Source organism: Rhea americana, unplaced genomic scaffold (assembly GCF_003343005.1).
Source record: "Rhea americana isolate MKP2758 unplaced genomic scaffold, rheAme1 scaffold_428, whole genome shotgun sequence".
Taxonomy (NCBI): domain Eukaryota; kingdom Metazoa; phylum Chordata; class Aves; order Rheiformes; family Rheidae; genus Rhea; species Rhea americana.
Genome location: NW_028186566.1, coordinates 114089 through 132301, shown reverse-complemented (window position 1 = coordinate 132301; position 18213 = coordinate 114089). Strand labels below are relative to the sequence as shown.

Genomic DNA, 18213 nt, shown 5'->3' with positions numbered 1-18213 from the left:
GGCACCGCCGAGCGCCTGAGGCGACGCGCGGGAAGCGGGGCCCACCTGCGCGCGGCGGAGCTGAAACGGCTTCTTAAAAATACCTATTCAGTATCACCTTCCTTACGGACACGCCAGCTTCCCTCCCTACACGACTTGCTAGATTGAAACCCTAAGAAGAAATTGAGAGAGAAGAAAACCAGTCTCCTCTACTGCCGTTACTGGTATTTGGCTTTTTGGGAGACCTGGTTTAGCAGAAACACTTCATTTCTCTCGGTATCGATTTGTCTTCTTTGGTATTTATATCCATTTTTGTCAGGGAAATGTGGATGAAAACAAAACTACATCCTTGTAGTGACTTAAGATTTGAATACTGGGATTGAGCAGTAGAATAAAACATGGATTTTTCTGCATTTAGCGTATCTTAAAATAATTAATATACAGAAGTAATTAGTAATGTATGAAATAAAGCCAGACTTAGGGATTTGATTTTCATCTTAGGGTTGTGTAACCTCTTAATAGCCTCACCTTTTAGATTTTTTTTTCCCCCAAAAAAATCTTATTTCCCATCCAAAAACTGTTCCAGTTTCTAAAATARGTCTTGAAAACTGTTCAAAGACAGGAACTTTTATTAACCCCACAAATTAAGTATGCTGTAATTAATTTCAGCCAAAGAGCTGTTTTAAAAATACTTTCTGGCTTTGTATTTTTGTGCTTTGCTACTACTTTATTAGCCCCTGACAGAGCACTGAAATACTATTTCCCTTTAACTATCGGCCCTTCAGAGCAAGGTTTTGCCTAGGAAGAAATTTTCAGGGAAATGAGCAGAACCTGCTAATGACAAGAATTAGGCACAAAAAGCTGAAGAGAACACACTGTGTGCTAGCACTTTCTTAAACAGCAGTAACTTTATTGCCCACAGATAATGCAAACATTTTCCACACTTGCTGTAATTCAGCAAGTTACCTACTCAACACAGTTCACAAAAACTATTTCTGAAGTACCCTATTGATCTTTGAGCATGTTCTCATTTAGGTGTTTGTTATTGCTCAAATGTACAGTCTGGTTGTGATTGGCCACTCAGTCGTGAGATATGCAGAATGAAAAACGGTACAGGACTTCCAAAAATCCATTYTGAATTATAAAGTGTACCTATTTATAGGACAGAAAACAATCCAAAGTATCAGTATTTGAATTTAAGAGTCCAGACTTTCTTTGGGCACAAAACCAGATGATGTATAGAATGAAATACCAATAGGAAAAAAAAATCACTGTACATTGATTTTGAGAAATAATATCTCAACACAGATTAAGTATTCACACTAAGGATGCTGTAGTGTTTTATAAAAAAATAATAAATAGGAAAAATGTCATTGGTATTACAACAACAATCTTTGAAAGCAAAAGAATGAAGACATCTGTATTAGTCCAACACAATTACTCCAATGTAAAAATACTATGACTGTAGTTCTTTTACTCCATTAGGGTATTTCCCCCAAATTGAGGATCACCTCCTTTCTCTCTCCCGAGAGCAAGTTTCCTTTCTTCTAGAACCAGGTCCTTAYATTTAGTCATTTTTTATAAGGAAAAGGAAGAAAAAAAAGATATAGCTAGGACTTGAACTTGTCTCAGTAATGCCTGCTATAGCCGTCAGTATAAAAAGAAGGGACATGAGACCTGGCTTGAATCTTTAGCAAATGAACACTCTCACTTTACCTCTCAATAGAAGACTGCTGTACACATGTTAGATTTCAGTCTTGCAATTTTTCCCCTCACATCCTTTCTAAAAAAGAACTGAAATTTAAAGGCAACAGTAAATCACACATATACGTAAAGAGAAAATTTTGCTGTCTTAAACTCAGGGCACTGGGAAAAATTAAAGAGACAACTAATTCCTCAGATGTGAGCAAAGGGCAAAACTCTTGCATTTTGACTGAAGAACAACGGTTTTGGCATTAATGTCGCACATAACACTGTTGCACATGGGTTTCATGCACTGGAACCCATGAATAGTAAGTGATTTAATGGGTATTCTTTACAGAAACCATTTAGCAGCACAGAAATAGAGGGACCTTCCTTCCCTCACACACTATAAAATCCTGTTTTACACTAAAATAACACTGCATAATCTCAATTCCACTTGTTAGTGCCAAAGTGATGCATATCTCTCACAAAGGGCCAAATTCACAAGCAAAACATTTAAATCAGAAATTGTTTAGTTCTACATTTATTGCAGATATTAAAAGATTAACAATGCTAACATGTTTACTTACACTAAAAAGAAATGTCAGTTATCCAATAACATAAGCATCTAATTGTTACTAGCTTAGCACTACTGCCAATTTGCACGGAACAGAAACTAGCAAATTGCTCTACAAGATTAATGGCAAAAAACAACCAAAAGACAGTAGACACCACTGAAGTTAGTTAAAATGTTCACTGAAGCTTGCAGTCTTCATGGAAGAGAGCCTGGAACTAAAATAACAGAAAAGAAGCTAGTAAACTTTAAACAAGGCAATGTATCTGCATAACAAATGTTTCACATGTACACGTATTTAAATTTTCAAATCAGAACTGCCTGCAAAAGCAGGTCAAAATAAAAGGAAATTCCTTTTGCAAAAGGAGTGTAAGGTCATCTCTTGGTAAAACAAGATAAAAGTGGCAAATGGTAACCCACTTGAGAGCAACACTGGAATCTCAGCACCAGTGCTGCTCTGCTGCTATCTTGTCCAAAATTAAAGTTTGGCACAAGAAAGATAGACCATACTACAGTCATCCAGGGTAGCAGGTTAAGATTTTCCCAATGTTCATCTTTATTTTCAAGACAGCATTATAATCTAAATTGAGTTGCAATGAGAAAGAAAGGTACCATTTTCCAATCTGGATACCAACAATTTTCCCAGATTGGGAAGTAGGTGTTAGCAAATGCACCCCAAATGGTACTATGCTTAACAATCTCAGGTTAAACCAGAACAGCGCAGAATGCTGATCAGGGTCTGAGAAAGTGGATTTCAATGTAGTGTGAAACAACACTTTGCCTTGTGCCTTTCTGCAAATACTGCAGCATAATGCTTCCCAAACATGCATGTGAAATAAGAGGTGAACTGGAAGTTCACAGGGAAGTAAAAAAATTGTGAACAGCAACACTGTCAGCTTCATCAATGAAACTAAAAGAAAAGCTAAATTCTTATGAGTGGGTCTGAGAAATAACTCTGGAGCCAACACTACTGGTTCCAGAGTATCATTCTAAAACAGACTGTGACTGATAGATCTCCTTTTGAAAAGCTTAAGTTTTACACTGTGTAACTGTTAAACAGGCACAGGAAAGGAAAGAGGGGCAGTGGAGAGCACATCCAAATCAGAATTTAACCTGTAAGCATACACTGCCAAGTACTATAATAGATGATCCTAAGAGTAGCCCATGGTCCAAAATGTTCATGGATTTAAGATATATCCAGGCAAATCCTATGAGAAATCTCTGGACTATCAAATGAAATCCTATGAGAAATCTCTGGACTATCAAATGTCTTTAATGAAGTATGATAACCAGATAAACCTTGAGAAACATATCTATATTTATGGTCTTGATGCTTCAACTTCTTCTAATGTAAAGGTGAAGACAAATATGTTCATGAAAAAAAAAGAACTTTCAGCATGACATTTTTCCGTATCTGCCATTATTTCATTTAGTGATCATGTGCTCCAAAGCAACTAAAACTGAGTGATCGGAAAATTATACTGTGACGTGATACTGTAGTTTTTGGTTTCACAGACCCATATAGCAAAGAAAAATCTTGCATTCACAAACTAAAACTGGTTGTTACAGGCAAAGAAAAGTTCGCTGCTACAGAATGAAAATAAGACACTCCCTTTTAACCATCCAGGTTTTTAACGGAAAGAAAATATAATTTTGTCCTTTAAACAGCAGGCACAGGCAAGTTGATAACTGAACACATTTTCTTGCATATTGTCAGTTAGGAACTTGAGATGTTSCCACGTTACTGTCGGGTGCTATTAGTTGCATACCACAAGCTCTTTGCTTTACAAGAAGCATGGTGCAGGATGAAAACATCAGCAAGACAGCACTCACTCTCAGCAAGCAAAACATGCGCCAGCTCAAGATAAACTCTCTTTAAAGAGAGCTTCAGTGAAGTATAACGCTCAAGTGAAGACTTGACTAGTTTTTAGAAAGGTAATGATAGAGAAGGAGTATGCTAAAAAGTGGGATATTAAATTGTCCCTTTCAGTAATCCAGTCAGATTCCTTATTGATATGCAAGTCTGAAAAAGATGAATGATCAGACCTGGAACATTTATCTGTTGTAACACTGCTAAGTCTTTCATCAGGAAGTTAGGTAATGCTTTTTTATTGAAGCAGAGTAGATTAATCCAATCTTCTTTCAGTAAATTCTAGAATAATCCCTTAAATTTACAAGCTTTTTGTCTTATTTCTTGGGATTTACTCAATAAAAGAACTTCTGCAAAGCAAATATTTAACAGAAATAGAAATAGAAATGACTGTCTATACTGATGGTCTTATACAACTGATGATCCACTTCCAGATGATTTCTGAATGTCTGACTTCCAAGTATTTTCTTCAGTATTTTCTGCAGACACATGAATTACATCTGTTCATGGCTTAAACTTCTTTGAGAAGGAAAGAAATTATTGAAGAATTTGTTGAACAAGAGCTGCAAATTTGTCTAAAAACGAGAAGTACACTTAAAAAGTGTACTGCTTGTTTGTTACAATGAAAAAACTTAGCAGCTGAGGTTTTCAAGCAAGAGTTTAGTGTTCTCAAACTTGGATGAACTGTTTTTCCATCCTACACTCAAAGCAGAGAATTCTATATAAAATAAGCATGCAGGTAGAGACTGTTCTTAAAATTGCTGTACGGAAGAAAGGATTCTGCTTTCCACAGATTCCAGAAGTAGATCAAAAGATTAGCCCATCAACAAAATTTAGTAAAATAAAAACTGAACTGCCTTGCAGTAAGATCTGAATTTAAGAAGGTTCTTGGCTTCAGAAAGGAATAGAGCCGAAGCAGGATAGTCACATTTTTTAAATGTTGCTTATTCTGTTTGAAGAGAGCCATCTCATCATGTAACAGGCAAACTTGGCCAAAGAGAGAGGTAAACAGGCACTTCCGAGAACAAATCAGTTGTTTCTTCCTCAGAAGATGACATCCAAGTTGTTAGCTTGCACAATTAAATACAAGACTAACTTTAATCTTGGAAAATGTTTCATACGTCAGTATTCAAGTCCAATATTATAGAACAAAGCGTTCTTCATACTGGCATACTCTGCTGAAGATCTTTCACACAGCAGCCTTTGCATATCCGTGCACTTTCTAGCGAGCGAGTCTCTTATGTCAAACCTAGAAAGTAAGATTTGGGGGTAATTCAGAAGTTCAAAGTAGGTCTGGATTTTCATGAAAAGTAAGAAGCCAGATATATTCATGGAAACAGTAATATTTTCTTGGCAAAGGAAGACTTAAAAAACCCTGGTATTTTAATGTTTGCAGGAATTCATAAACCAGACTCATCCATTGCACATACCTATTTACTTGCTCTTTTCTGCCTGTACATTTGTATCATTCTTTGACGGAAAACATCAAATGCATCTTCTTTATTTTCTTCCCCTGCAACACCCAAGCCCTCCCCTGCAGAGGTAGCACCCCTAGGGAGTAAAATGAATAGTTAGAACACTCTGTTTCTGTTACATTTGACAATGTGCAGAAGAGATCTAAACAATAGCTTCCAGCATAGACACAATTTGAATGGAATGCAATTCTTTTTACTTGGGGGAAAGGAGAGCAGAGGTTTGTTCCTTAGCATAYCATATCAACGTAAAACAATTCCCTCCTCCCATCACACATGCAAATATCCACTAGAAGTAAATACTCCCATGATAGTAAGGGAGGAATAAAGATACAGTCACCTAACAGACCAAATTCTTATATGAACTCTTTTAATAACCACTTTATTCGCAGTAGGTAGAATCCTCCTCTGTTGAAAAGATGGTAACAATTGCCATGTTTCTTCAATCTTAAAAATGATTAAGACAGAGACTTTGAGGAATGAGCAGGAAACACCACATAAGTTTGGATAAAAGACAAATCTCTAGCAAAGGAACATAATGTTGCTTACTTGAAATTTCTAGCAAGCTCAGGTCTTGCAGGACCTACACAAYGGAAAAAACCTGCAGCTCTTGCCCTCCCCAAAAAGTGAGTCATTAACTCACCTTTCTTCATCCAATATGCCAACAGAAGCAGACGGGCTTCAGCAAAATCAGAACAATTTTTTTTTTATCCTGGAAGGAGATGGGAAATGATGTCCCACAAGAATTCTGAGATACCAAATATTAAAAGCCATCTCTCTTTCTCCAGGTTATGTGCATAGAACATATACTTTACCCAGTTAAGATTAATGAAACCTTTGTCATAGGAATGAGGCCCCATGTAAGTTTTATCCTCCAGGCCAGTTACATTAGTATCACCTATCAAAAATTTCACTGTGCGAAGTAAGAAAAATTTCAGATTGCCCAGTGTACTGAAACTGGGATTGCTGTGCCATCAGGGTAAAATCTGAGAACCTTTGGTAGTACAAATAGAAATGGTTCTTATCCAATTTCTGTAATGACATATCCACTTAAGCCAAGTAGATCATTGTGCAATTCTAAAAGAACATTCACAGATGCTTAAATTCAACTTTGCATTCCACAGTAGAAATCCTGGATGCCGTTTTTTCTTGTGAATGATATTAGAGTCATACAGCTGCCAAGGCAGACTAAGTTAAGTGTCATTTTAGAGTACTCCAGAAGTAAAGCCACCTAAAGGATCTTGTGGTTTCCTCATTTAATGCATGCCTGTTGTTCTTGCATAGAGTTTTGTGCTCTCTGCACTAAAGATCTGCTCAAAAAAAAAAAAAAAATCCACAGATTCCAAAAATAGCAAACATCTTTCATATATACCTTGTTAAATGACCTATTTGGACCTCCAATTGCTGTTCTTTGATTTCCATCTTTTAGAGTATGAACTATTTGAAGGAGAGACTTTTCATTTGCTATTTCCRTTATACAATGGGTGCTTAATATTTACGAATAGGAAGAACATTTTTTGATACTTACACTATAGTTCCCCTTCTAGGYTATTTTCAGAATAAAAGTACTAATCAAAGACATCACATAATTACTCAAGAGGATCTATCCCATAAAAGTGTTCTGCCTTCAAGTATGTAAGTTTTTTTTTTTTTAGTTTTGTTTTTTTAAAGCTCTCTTCAGCTGTAGAATTGGTCAGGTCAGACTCATAGCTGTAACAGTTAAGTTCCTAGGACAGAAAAGAGCAAAACAAGACTAACAGAAAACTCCATTAAGAATTTTCTGGAGCCACAGTTTCCACCAAGAGACACCATGCACCCCATATATTTTTTACAGTAAAATAGAGTAAAAATATGCTCAAACCTCCAAATATGACTTGCTCTCTCAGCCTTTCAAAGACAAGCCTTAAGCTTTCTTAATAAAAAAGGACCTCAAGTTTCACTGCATAACAACTGACCATGAGTTCTAGAAAYCAGTGCTGTATGATAATGATCAAAAGAAGTTCTACTCTAATATTGGAGTGTCTCCAATTATTAATCCAGCCTCTTTCCTCAAAGAAGATTAAATAACTGAAACAACTTGTAAACAAGTCATCAATAGAAGAGCTAGTAATTTTAAAAGGGGAAGAGTGGAGACTGCACATTACTAAGTGAAAAACCTGCACTGTATCRAAGTAACTACCAAGAGAAAGCAAAACATTAAGTTGCACTGGTTTCTTCCTCACTCAAATCATCTCAAAGTATTATTGTCCAAAGAGTGACTTTGATGGAAAGTAGAGAAGTGCAAGCAGTCAGTGCTACGAAGTTATCTAAGTAACTCTCTCTACCTTATAGAAGAGGTCAACAAGTTTTTGTAAGAGTTACAGAAAGCACATCTTTACTGCTCTTTGCAGCTATCTTTACAAGAGTGACACAGCAATGGACTTGAGTTGGAAAAAGTGTATTTTCACATACTGAGAAATGCATTTCTCAGAGAAGGCCACAAACTTAGAATGTGGTGGGCTAACCGTCARAACAGATGCAAGCAGATAGCTTATTATTAGCTGTGCAGTGAGACTTGTCCCAGGAGCTACAGAATCCAAAAAGTTACTCAAAAGCTTTGGTCTCAGCAAGAGTTTTGCGAGTAAGAACCAAGTTTCCAACACTGGTGAACACAAAAGAGCTATAGGCAAGGTAACTTTCTCACTGTACATTTGCTGCTGAAGAAAGAAATATGGAAACTATAGTGATGGCTACTGGACCACAAGGTGCTCTAAGAGAGGATGGGGGGGGGGGGGAAGATAAACAACTAAAAGTTGTTTTTACCAGACTAAAATGACCAGTACTGTCCAAGGCATGAAGAGAAAATAGAAAACCCTGGAGAAAGTAGACAGTTAACCCACAAACTATTTGTGTGAACTAGAGAGCTTGTCACATGGGTTCAAAGAGAAATAAATTGTTTCTGTCCCATTATTCTGTCAGTGTTGAAGACATAATATCCATTCTCTATGCAGGCAGCAGTGGACATTGGTCACAGCAAAAGACAAAAATCAAGATTCAAAACCAAAATGTTCTAAAGAAAAAAGCACACTTACCTTCTGCTAGATGCACTTACCTCTTTCAGTATGCAGTGGAATGAATCACATATTTACAGTGAAAATGATTTTGCTGCCTAAACTAATAGTATTGTGTATGATATTCCTGAAGTCTGTTTATATATTATGTACCTGTCATCATAGCAAGGAGATTCCCAGGGTAATACTGTGTGTTAAAAAAACAACTCCTCCCCACCAAATATCCTGAAGGAGGGGGACATCCATATACCTTTAGAAAGCAACCACACACTGCAGCCTTCAGATATCAGATTGGACAGCCACCTTTTAAACCATACTTTGCCCAGTTTAGCCAGGAAGTGTGTGAAGTCTGCATGCTCAACTTTACTGAGGCCAGAGATAAACAGGAAACAAAACCCTGAACCAGCTGTATCTAGGTGGGTTAGATACCCAGTTACTGCTAGAATCCTAGCCTTTTCCACAGCTGTCAAATTTCTGCAGTTTGTTCCCATTACATACACTTTTACAGGCTCTCTGATTCCTTTTCCTCTTGTACCGAGGCCATGTCCTTCTTGCCAGCCCATCTTCTGAAGCATCTGGAAACCCACATTTTTGTTTGTCAGTTTCTTGTGTGAAAATTCTAAATCTTTAGGTTTCTGTGGAGAGGAAAAAAAAAACAGAACAGAGAAACAAGGATGGGCTTTCTTGTTATAGAGAGACAGACTATGTATTTAACTTCCTCAAAAAAAAAAAAAAGTTAATTGTGTTTAAATTTATGGATATACAGATATTTATATATACAGATATAAAAGATATTTATCTTTTAAGCTGCATTTCTCCATCCACACAAAGTCTGTCAGAGTAAACTAATCTCCTTTACCAGCTTAAAGAGTATTAACAAATGTATTTCAACTTTTCAAATTGTTTAACTAAAATAGAGTACACTGTAGAAAAATAGTGCCCTTTTATATTTTAAAATGTAGTTCTGTATTTTTAATAGGGAGTCAGTCATCATATTATTCAGTATTTGTTATTAAAAACATAAGTGGGCAAAACAGTTTTTCACCAAATTTAGAAAACTGTAACATTTCACCAGACAGAGGGAAAAAAAAAAAAGCCTAGTTTGTCTATTAAGAGGTCTTACCACAGCAAGAAATAAACAAACAACAAATAGTCCACACTATTTGTACCATAGTAGTACCTTACTTCCTGCCAAATGGTTTTCACTGCTTAGAGATAAATGTAGCTTTGCTGCTTCCCCCTCTCCCCCTTCTTTTTGTATGTGTGTTTAAACACACAGCTGTTCAGTAAGGCTCAAACTTAAGATGTTTTTAATTTCGACACAGATAGTAAGAGACAACAGGAGCCATGGTTCCCCTCAGATTTAGTCCAGTCTTCTCCAAGGTCAAGCTCTTCAGGTTTTAATTGATTTTAAGACAATGACTCAYTTACAGAGGCTGTCTCTTTTAAAGACAGCTGATTCTCAGAATGCAATAGCAAACCAGAAGAGTTCTTTACCTTCTTCTTCTTTGTAACTGGGCAACCACGAGGCCTATCATAAGCGATTCTGACAGGTTCATGAACTGCAAGTCAAATCAAAGACAAAATTCGGCTGTAAAGACAACCAATTTTAATACAGAACTCCAAAAATACATACTCGAGTGGGATTTTAACTCAACACCCTAGTCTAAAACCAGTGCCATCAAGAAACAGGGAAAAAAAAAAGAAAAAAAAAAAGAGTACGATGCTTTTTTCTTAATGACAAAAAAAGGAAATTAGTATCATCCTTCCCTTTTAGAACAAAAGGTACATGCAGCATTCTATTTACTTGGACATAACATGCCAGCAACGCACTGGTAGATGACATTCTGTAAGAACTTTATATCTTTCATTTCCATGAGTTTCTGTAATGCTCTTATAGAAAATTCAGACTGGGCTTAAATTAGATTATTGTACATTATTTCGTAACATTAACAACAACATTTATCGATAAACACAATTATGCAGATAAAAGACATTTGTTAAAGTAGCTGCAGAGCACATGCAGTAATAAGTACTTGTTTCTCAAGTCTTAAAACATCATGACACACACACACAAAAAAAAATCTCTGTGGCCATACTGACAAAATTTAATGGGTGAATTCATAGTAGTTCTGGATTACAGCTTTTTGATCTAAATATATTCAGAGTACTCAAACGTTCAAAATATGTTCACTGCTAGGCTTAGGATTGTTTCAGCCTGCCATACATTGATGAAATAAATGCCCCCAGAACTACTACTGTGGTCTTCTAAGCAGCAGAGAAAGGATAACATTTACACAGAGAATTTTTAGGAATGATGTTTGACAGAACATCTCAAACTAGAAGCAAAACTTTGATATTGCACTAGAATACAAAAACTGTTACCCATTAATCGGATTTTTCTGTGTCATTTGAATGAACATATTAAATGAACAGCATACTCATTTTGCATTAAAGAGATGTAATTCTTTCAGCCTATAACAATCAGTAACACAGTACAAAATACAAAGAAATGCAAGAATTTCCTGTTGATATGTACAAAATATCTTTCAAATAACATTCACCTTTTGGTTCTTCTATGAGGCATATCCTTTTAGAGGCAGGAATCATACCAACTTTCAGTGACTTGCTGCTGATTCGTTTGCGAGGAAATAGGGTACCAGGAACAGGAGTAGATGCCTGTGTTGACAGATTTGGTATAGTACCATCACATGATGTGGCTAGCTGCATTTCACCTGTCGAAATTTCCTCTCCTGTTTTGGAAATCATCTCTTCAGCTAGGTTCTCCTCAATTCTACCTGCTGAGAAGTCTTCCTCTTCTCCCTCCTCTGCTTGCTCCATTTCCATTTCAATTTCTTCCAAAGGCCGAGAGATATCCTCTTCAAACTCAGCTTCCTCCTCGTTATCTTCTTCCTCTTCTTCTTCATCCTCTTCCTCCTCCTCTTCTGAAACATCCAGATTTCTCTCTTCAGGTTTAGTACCTTCCTCAGCATCAGTTGTTTCTGACACAGCACTGAAGTTAATAGATGGACATAACTCATAGACTTTCATTCGGTAGAATTTGAAAGCAGAACTATTTCGATCCTGTAGAAACCTAGGCAAGAATTACAGTGAAAATAACGTCAAAAATATTTTCTTTAGCTAGCYTGAAACAAGACACTACAAATAAATCTCTTAGCCATTTTTGAAGGGTCATTCTAGTAGTGTTTTGAAGTATTGCAGGATTTCCTTATAACATGGACTAAACCCAGGAATTATTCTCCTGAAAAATCTTACAGAATGATACTCATCAGCAGTTCTCAAACTGTTTTGGAAAAAGGTATCAACATGATTATCTTCATTATTATAGATGAGGAGACTAAGACAAAGACAAGATCCTAGTTCRAGATCACCAAGCAGACAAAGAGCCAACCCGAGAAGATTACTCGGGTCTTCCAAATTTCAGTCAAGGGGTCTATCTGGAAAGAGCTTCATTGATTCTGAAGACAGAAGAGGTAGTAGGGCCCCACTTCTGTTTGCACAGTACCACTAAAACTGAAAAGCTTCTGCTAATCTACATGAGAGCACTCAACAGCATTGTTATTTAAAGCCTCATTAAAAAAAATAATTAACAAGATTGGAAAATACTTTGTCAGAACACTGTTTCAGGACACAAGCTGATGACTTAGGATAGGAAAAAGTGTGTTTCAGTACATACGTGCATTTGGGAGAAATGTTTATCTTTCTCCTTAGATAGTTCAGATATTGACAATTAATGGAGGTGCTGAGTTGGACAATATGGAGTAGTGCTCAAAATCCCATGTTCCCAAACATATTAAATAAAAACAAACATCTCTTAAGTGACCACAAGATAGACAAAGARGGCTATAATAAAAGGAAATATCTCTTTAATAATTGTTTAGATGTATTTTTATTTTTCTTATTGGCCAGCTTTACATAGATGAACACGTAGGTTACTCACCAAAGATCCGGGTTATCTGCACTGTTGTCTATGCTGAACTGCTCAATTTCTGGTCCTACCTGAGCAACAAACTTGGCCAGTTTTTCAGCAGTTTCCATTGTTTTAGAATCCACTGCAAGAAACAGAATGGTCATGCAAAGCACTGGAGTGTCRATACAGTTGAGAACTATATCTACTTTAGCAAACTAAAAAAAAAGATTAGAATTTTGCATAGAACATTCTATGGAATCTTAATTCTTTTATCATTTTAAAGTCAGATCTTGCATCTTCACTTACCATCAGGAAACTGAGAGGACAAYGGTGGGAAAAGTTCAGGTGGTGCCAATAAGTCTTCAGAATCTGCCCCTTCTTCTACTGGCAAAGAGACTTCCAGACTGGTGGCACACTGTGAGGACCCAGCTGTATCTAAGGAAGAACTCTTTTCAGCCACATTGGTTTCTGATACAGGCTTTGACTGGACTGAACCTTGGATGTGCTTGTCTTGGTGTTTCAGCATTGTACCAGCTGACAGCACAGTCTGTGTCCCTGTCGTTGCCCTCCTCACCTTCCTTCCTTGAATTCCGCGTTGCGCAATAATTCCAAGTCTTTTTCTTTTGAATARTCTTCTCTTAATACTTGCTACTTTCCTGGCATACAACATGGCCCTTACTGATTCCGTTGCAGATTCTTCTAGTGTTCTGCCCTCACCACCTGCTTCCTTGTCAGACGACGTCCGCCTTTGCATCTCTGATAACTTCAGTCTGTAGTATTTGTATTCTAGACTATCTTCTTCAGACAAGAACCTAAATAAAAATGAAATAAATAAATTTAAAGTCCAAGCCAAAAGCACAACTAAYGGCAAATTCTCATATTGGAAACTTACTAACAACTGATCATTTTTGAGAGGTATAGTCAGGTTACTGCACTAACAGTCACCTGCACAGGTCTTTCAACACTCAGAGTAAAAGGCAACTCCATTTCTGAAGCAGTAAGTAAAAAAAATTATGTCAAGCAAGCAAATGACAGAGAGTTTAGACATAAATTATTTGGCTAGTAATTAACCAGTTATGCTGCAATTTGCACATAGAGATATGCTGTCATAMTAAAAGATCATTACACTTGGAGTGTCTCAGCTTTCTTTTTCGAGTATTATTTGTAGAACACTAGACCCACAAGTCATATATACATTAGTTTATATATAATTAATGTAGCAGTTAACTATATTAGCTTAGTATTTTCACTTTGTAAATGCAGATTGCTTTTAACCTCTTGTATTTGAATTGACTTACAGTCAGTATTGACAGATTAAAAGCAATTTGGTCTACTAGACAAAAGAAAGCACCAGGACAATTTCCAGGGATATTAAGAACKATAATTAATTAGCTTTAGAAATATTTTCAAATAGTCAGGTGAAATATATCATAGGCTTTGCACTCATTAAGTGAAATATTAAAATTCTAAGTATCTTCAGAGCAAAGTAGTATTATGACATATTGTTCTAATTGCACAAGCACACCTACCAATACTCAGGACAGTTCTTTTGAGCGTTTCTTTCTTTGGCAGATAAGGTTCCTGAAACAATGCTATTCACTAGCTTTTCAATTGTCTCTACAACTTTCTGATCAGCTCGCTGTGGGACTGAAAGAAGAAATAATACAGAATCATTTCATTATTCTCATTAACAGGGTATCAATATATTCTCTTTCTATTATTTTGACATACTGACACAATTTTTCAACATATCAACACAAAAAAGGCTTCACTTGATATCAAAATAAGTTAAGGAAACCTCAGAAATTCTGACAGTTTTCTTAACTCACTTTAAACCAACATTATGAGAAGCATCATGGTTTAAGAAACTTATCCTTTGCCATACTGAGCAAGATGAGTCATCTTTTAAGTGGCAATTACTTATAGCACTGAAAGAATTCTGTGCAAAGTAAATATATCTGAACACTACTTTGAAAGGGTAAATTGCAAATTATTAGTCATACAGTGTCAGTGCTGTAAAACCTCACTGCTGAAGTAGCTGAAGTCCAAAAAGAGGAAGAAACAGATTAGTATAGTAATGCRTACTTCATAGAGGATTTACTTTAGGAAATAAAGGAAAGGAAAATACTTTAGAGAGGATGAACTAGATGGCCTGATATAGTAAAGAAGGTACTATTCCTAAAGAGTAGTATACAAACAACTTTGAAGGAATATGCCTGTGTCAGTGGCAATGGTAACATCTCATAACTTTGCTTACTTGGAAATACTTATTCTGTAACTTAGCCAGCTGGCCAGTTAGTTGGTGAGCTATGACATGCAGACGTGTGTGATCCTGGGCTCCCTAGCCTGAGGCTGCTATGTTGGATGGTAGGAGAGCTGCAGTAGCCAAGGGCACAAGGTAAAAATCCTAAATTTGAAGTGTAAGTACGTGCAGTGGAGGGGAGGAAGGAGACATGCTTTCATTTGCATAGCCTGGCATGGAGTTGAATGCTACTGCTATAGCAGATAGTATTACATGGTGCACCTTTGCCAGAGATTTACACAGAATTTCCAGCATTAGGAATTCCTGACCTAAGAAAAATCACAAAAATTTGAGGTAAAATCCTGGTGAAAAGTAACAAAACTATGTACTAGAAAAGTATATTACCGCATTTCACTTACTCTTAATTTCTGTGTCCGGAGAGGGTTTTTTAAGCTGTGCTGTGGACTCCGGCTCAGCTTTTTTCATCTGAATTGGATACCCACTTTTCTCCAACCAAGCCTTCAAATTTTCTATGTACTCTCTTCCAAACAATGTTGAATCATCAAAATTGGGGAATAATGTTGGTGCAGGAGCCATTTCCTGGAGGCCTACAGCTTCAAGTATTTTCTCTTGCCTGAAAACAGATGCTAAYGCGAAGGTCTGACCCAGAAGTGCTAAAGACTTACGACAAAGAGAAACAGTGGTCTCAAAAGCATTTGCCATTTCTCTGGGATTACTGAAACCACTTGTCTTAATGCTTAATTCATAGGCATTGCAGGCCATGAGCAAAGGTGTAACWCCTTTTAGTAGACGGTCCTGGAGCCTCATTATGTATTTATCAAAAGGTTTTATTATTTCAAAGAAGCAGTTCTTCGTTTTCACAGCACCCTTGTCCAATAGCATATTTAAAAACTCATTGTCCACTTTGGGAGTTTTCAGAGCAGCATGTTGTAAACTCTTGATAGTAAAGAAACAATAATCTCTGTGTTCTGGCTTTAGCGAGCATTTGAATGAAGCAAGCATTTTTGCACAAGTTTCTGTCTCTAGCTCAAAGAGAGCTCCAAAGAGCCGAGAAAATTCTGCATCATTTTTTATTGCATGAAATCCAGCCCATTTTATGATTTCTATTCCAAATGTTGAAAAAATGTCAGATTTGTCCACAAGGTCAAAACTGAGATTTCTGAAAACATGTGCAGGCTTTGGAAGCCTGAGGATAGGTCTCTGGGCTGTTATAGTTGGTCTCTGATTAGGTCGTAGAGGCAGCTTTTGATTAGGGCGCTGGAGGGTCACCGGCCTCTGGTTAGGATGTTCAGCAGTCTCTGGCATTTGATCAGATTGCATAGTTGGCTTCTCTTCTGGCTCTGGTTGCAGCTTTTTAGTGTTCCATCTTTTTAGGGGAGTTTTGATATCTCCTTTGAATACTTTAGTTTTGGCAGTGCCCCTTGTAATACGTTTTCCTCGCAGAGCTCTTCCCCTTCCAATGTTTCCCCTCCGTATCGGGGGTCTGAACTCACTGTCAGATTGAATTCCAAAGTCCATATCATACTCCTGACCTTCCATGTTACTGTATTCATCTTCCATGAGTCCTGGTGATCTAAAATCACCTAAAATATCTGAAGAACTAAAGTCAGTTTCATGTGGTCCAGTGGACTCCCAGGGATCAGCGTGGCCATAGTCCTGGTCATGAGAAGCCAGGTCCCCATAATCCCGGTCATGAGAGACTGGGCGCCCATATTCCCTGTCATGAGAGACCGGGTGCCCATACTCTCGGTTACGAGATGCTGGTCGCCCATACTCCCTGTCATGAGAAGCCGGGCGCCCATACTCCCGGTCGCGAGATGCTGGACGGCCAAATTCCCTGTCATGAGAAGCCGGGCGCCCATACTCCCGGTCGCGAGATGCTGGACGGCCATATTGTTCATGGTAATAGTTATCTTTCCTTATGAGAGGGCTACTAGATCTGTAAGATGGTCCCGGATACTCATCTCTAGGGCCTTCACTCCAGTCATCATGTGGATGATGTTGGGTGTCCTCWTGAGTGTATCTTCCCTCATCATGAAAACTGTCTTCATATCTTGGTCTTGGGACTGGCCTTGAATGAGCTGCAACGATAAAGACCTGAATACATACCTTGTACAGCAAGCAATATTAAGAAAAAAATCACAAGCACRTTTGGACACTTGAACACTCAACACTCCAAAACTTTGAGATACAGTATCCATATCTAGCTTTAGGATACTCCWATTTACTTTCATATACGTCTTGAATAACTCATAATAACCAAAATCAACCAACGATTAAAAATGCCTAGACATTCACGACAAAACAATTTGTTAAAACCTTTTCAGATATAGTTAAAGCAGAAATGTAAATTCTGCTGCAATCTCCTTTTCCCCTTTGCTCACTGCTTTCTCAGCCTAGGAAGATTCAAATATCATGTTCATAATGCTTCTTAGAAACAAACAGACAAAAAGAATCAGAATCAAGCTTCTCAGAATCAGAAAAGAATCAAGCTTCTCAGATCTAAAAAGATTGATAGCATACATGTTCTGTTTTCATACTGAATATCAGAACTGAACAACAGATCATATTTTGTACAAACTGCTACACAGTTCACTGAGATTTAAAGAACAAGTTAATTTTTGAAGGAAACTGTTTCTACAACATTAAAGACAGAAACACTAGAAATCCCTGCAAAATAGCCAGGAATCTCACCTATTCCCTAATTTCAACAGTTGAATTCAGAAAATAAAGGATACATGAACAGACTAAGTATTTAAATTAAATTGTTCCTTTAGAGCTTAGAAAACTTCAAGAAAACATAAAAGATGTTTTCTTAAACATCTGACCTAACTTGCTAAGCATGCAATCTGTATAATTACTCCAGACATCTTGAAAAACTTAGATAAAAGAATGAGCAGATTATGTACTGTACACATTCACCTGACTAATCTCTTGCTTTTAGCTTTTTCTTTCTTTAAAAATAACATGAAACGGAGAGACTCAAACGCCCCAAATGCACTCCAACATTTAACTGATCAGGCATCAAGAGAATTTCACCCCACGATGCCATTTCCGGAGACCTCCYTGAAATCAGACGCACTCTCAGAGGCAGCCTGAACAGAATTCCATTGTTTGAAATTCAGTTTTTCCTTGGAATCTGCACTCCACATTGAAACAAGTGGCTGTCACACCAAGCAGTGAGGTTATTAAGTAGAAAAAGGACGAGGAAGAATACCGGCRCAGGTGCTCCTTTAGGCGACCAAGATGAGCATTGCCACAACAGCTGTTACAACGCAGGGCACGTCACGCCGGGGTTTTCATTACCTTTGAAGTGATGGATGGTGTCTTCCATAGCATCGCTCCGCTCCATCCGGTACCTTTTAACTTTGTCCTGCACTACAGCATCAAA

The 18213-nt window shown here is 37.3% G+C and overlaps 2 protein-coding genes across 4 annotated transcripts in view; both read right to left on the bottom strand.

Moving 5' to 3' along the window:
• LOC146589968 (semaphorin-4E-like) overlaps positions 1–5609 on the bottom strand; it is a 15831-nt gene extending 10222 nt beyond the window's left edge. The window contains exon 1 of the mRNA XM_085315344.1: positions 5537–5609. The gene's annotated coding sequence lies outside the window, so the exon portion shown is untranslated. The remainder of the gene's footprint in view (positions 1–5536) is intronic.
• On the bottom strand, positions 869–18207 carry SUGP2 (SURP and G-patch domain containing 2). 3 transcript variants are annotated; one of them, XM_085315340.1, is made up of 10 exons: positions 18129–18207; positions 15221–16903; positions 14089–14206; positions 12866–13371; positions 12590–12701; positions 11193–11722; positions 10126–10190; positions 9127–9263; positions 5537–5657; positions 869–5355 (listed from the first exon to the last, which is right to left on the bottom strand). In XM_085315340.1, exons 1-9 carry the CDS (start codon positions 18172–18174, stop codon positions 5537–5539), a joined length of 3318 nt encoding a protein of 1105 aa, XP_085171466.1. In that variant the 5' UTR covers positions 18175–18207; the 3' UTR covers positions 869–5355. The 3 variants fall into 3 exon arrangements, with proteins under 3 accessions (XP_085171466.1, XP_085171467.1, XP_085171468.1); XM_085315341.1 differs by having other exon boundaries at positions 869–2454; XM_085315342.1 differs by lacking the exon at positions 5537–5657 and having other exon boundaries at positions 869–2454.
• Between the last annotated feature and the right edge of the window lie 6 nt (positions 18208–18213).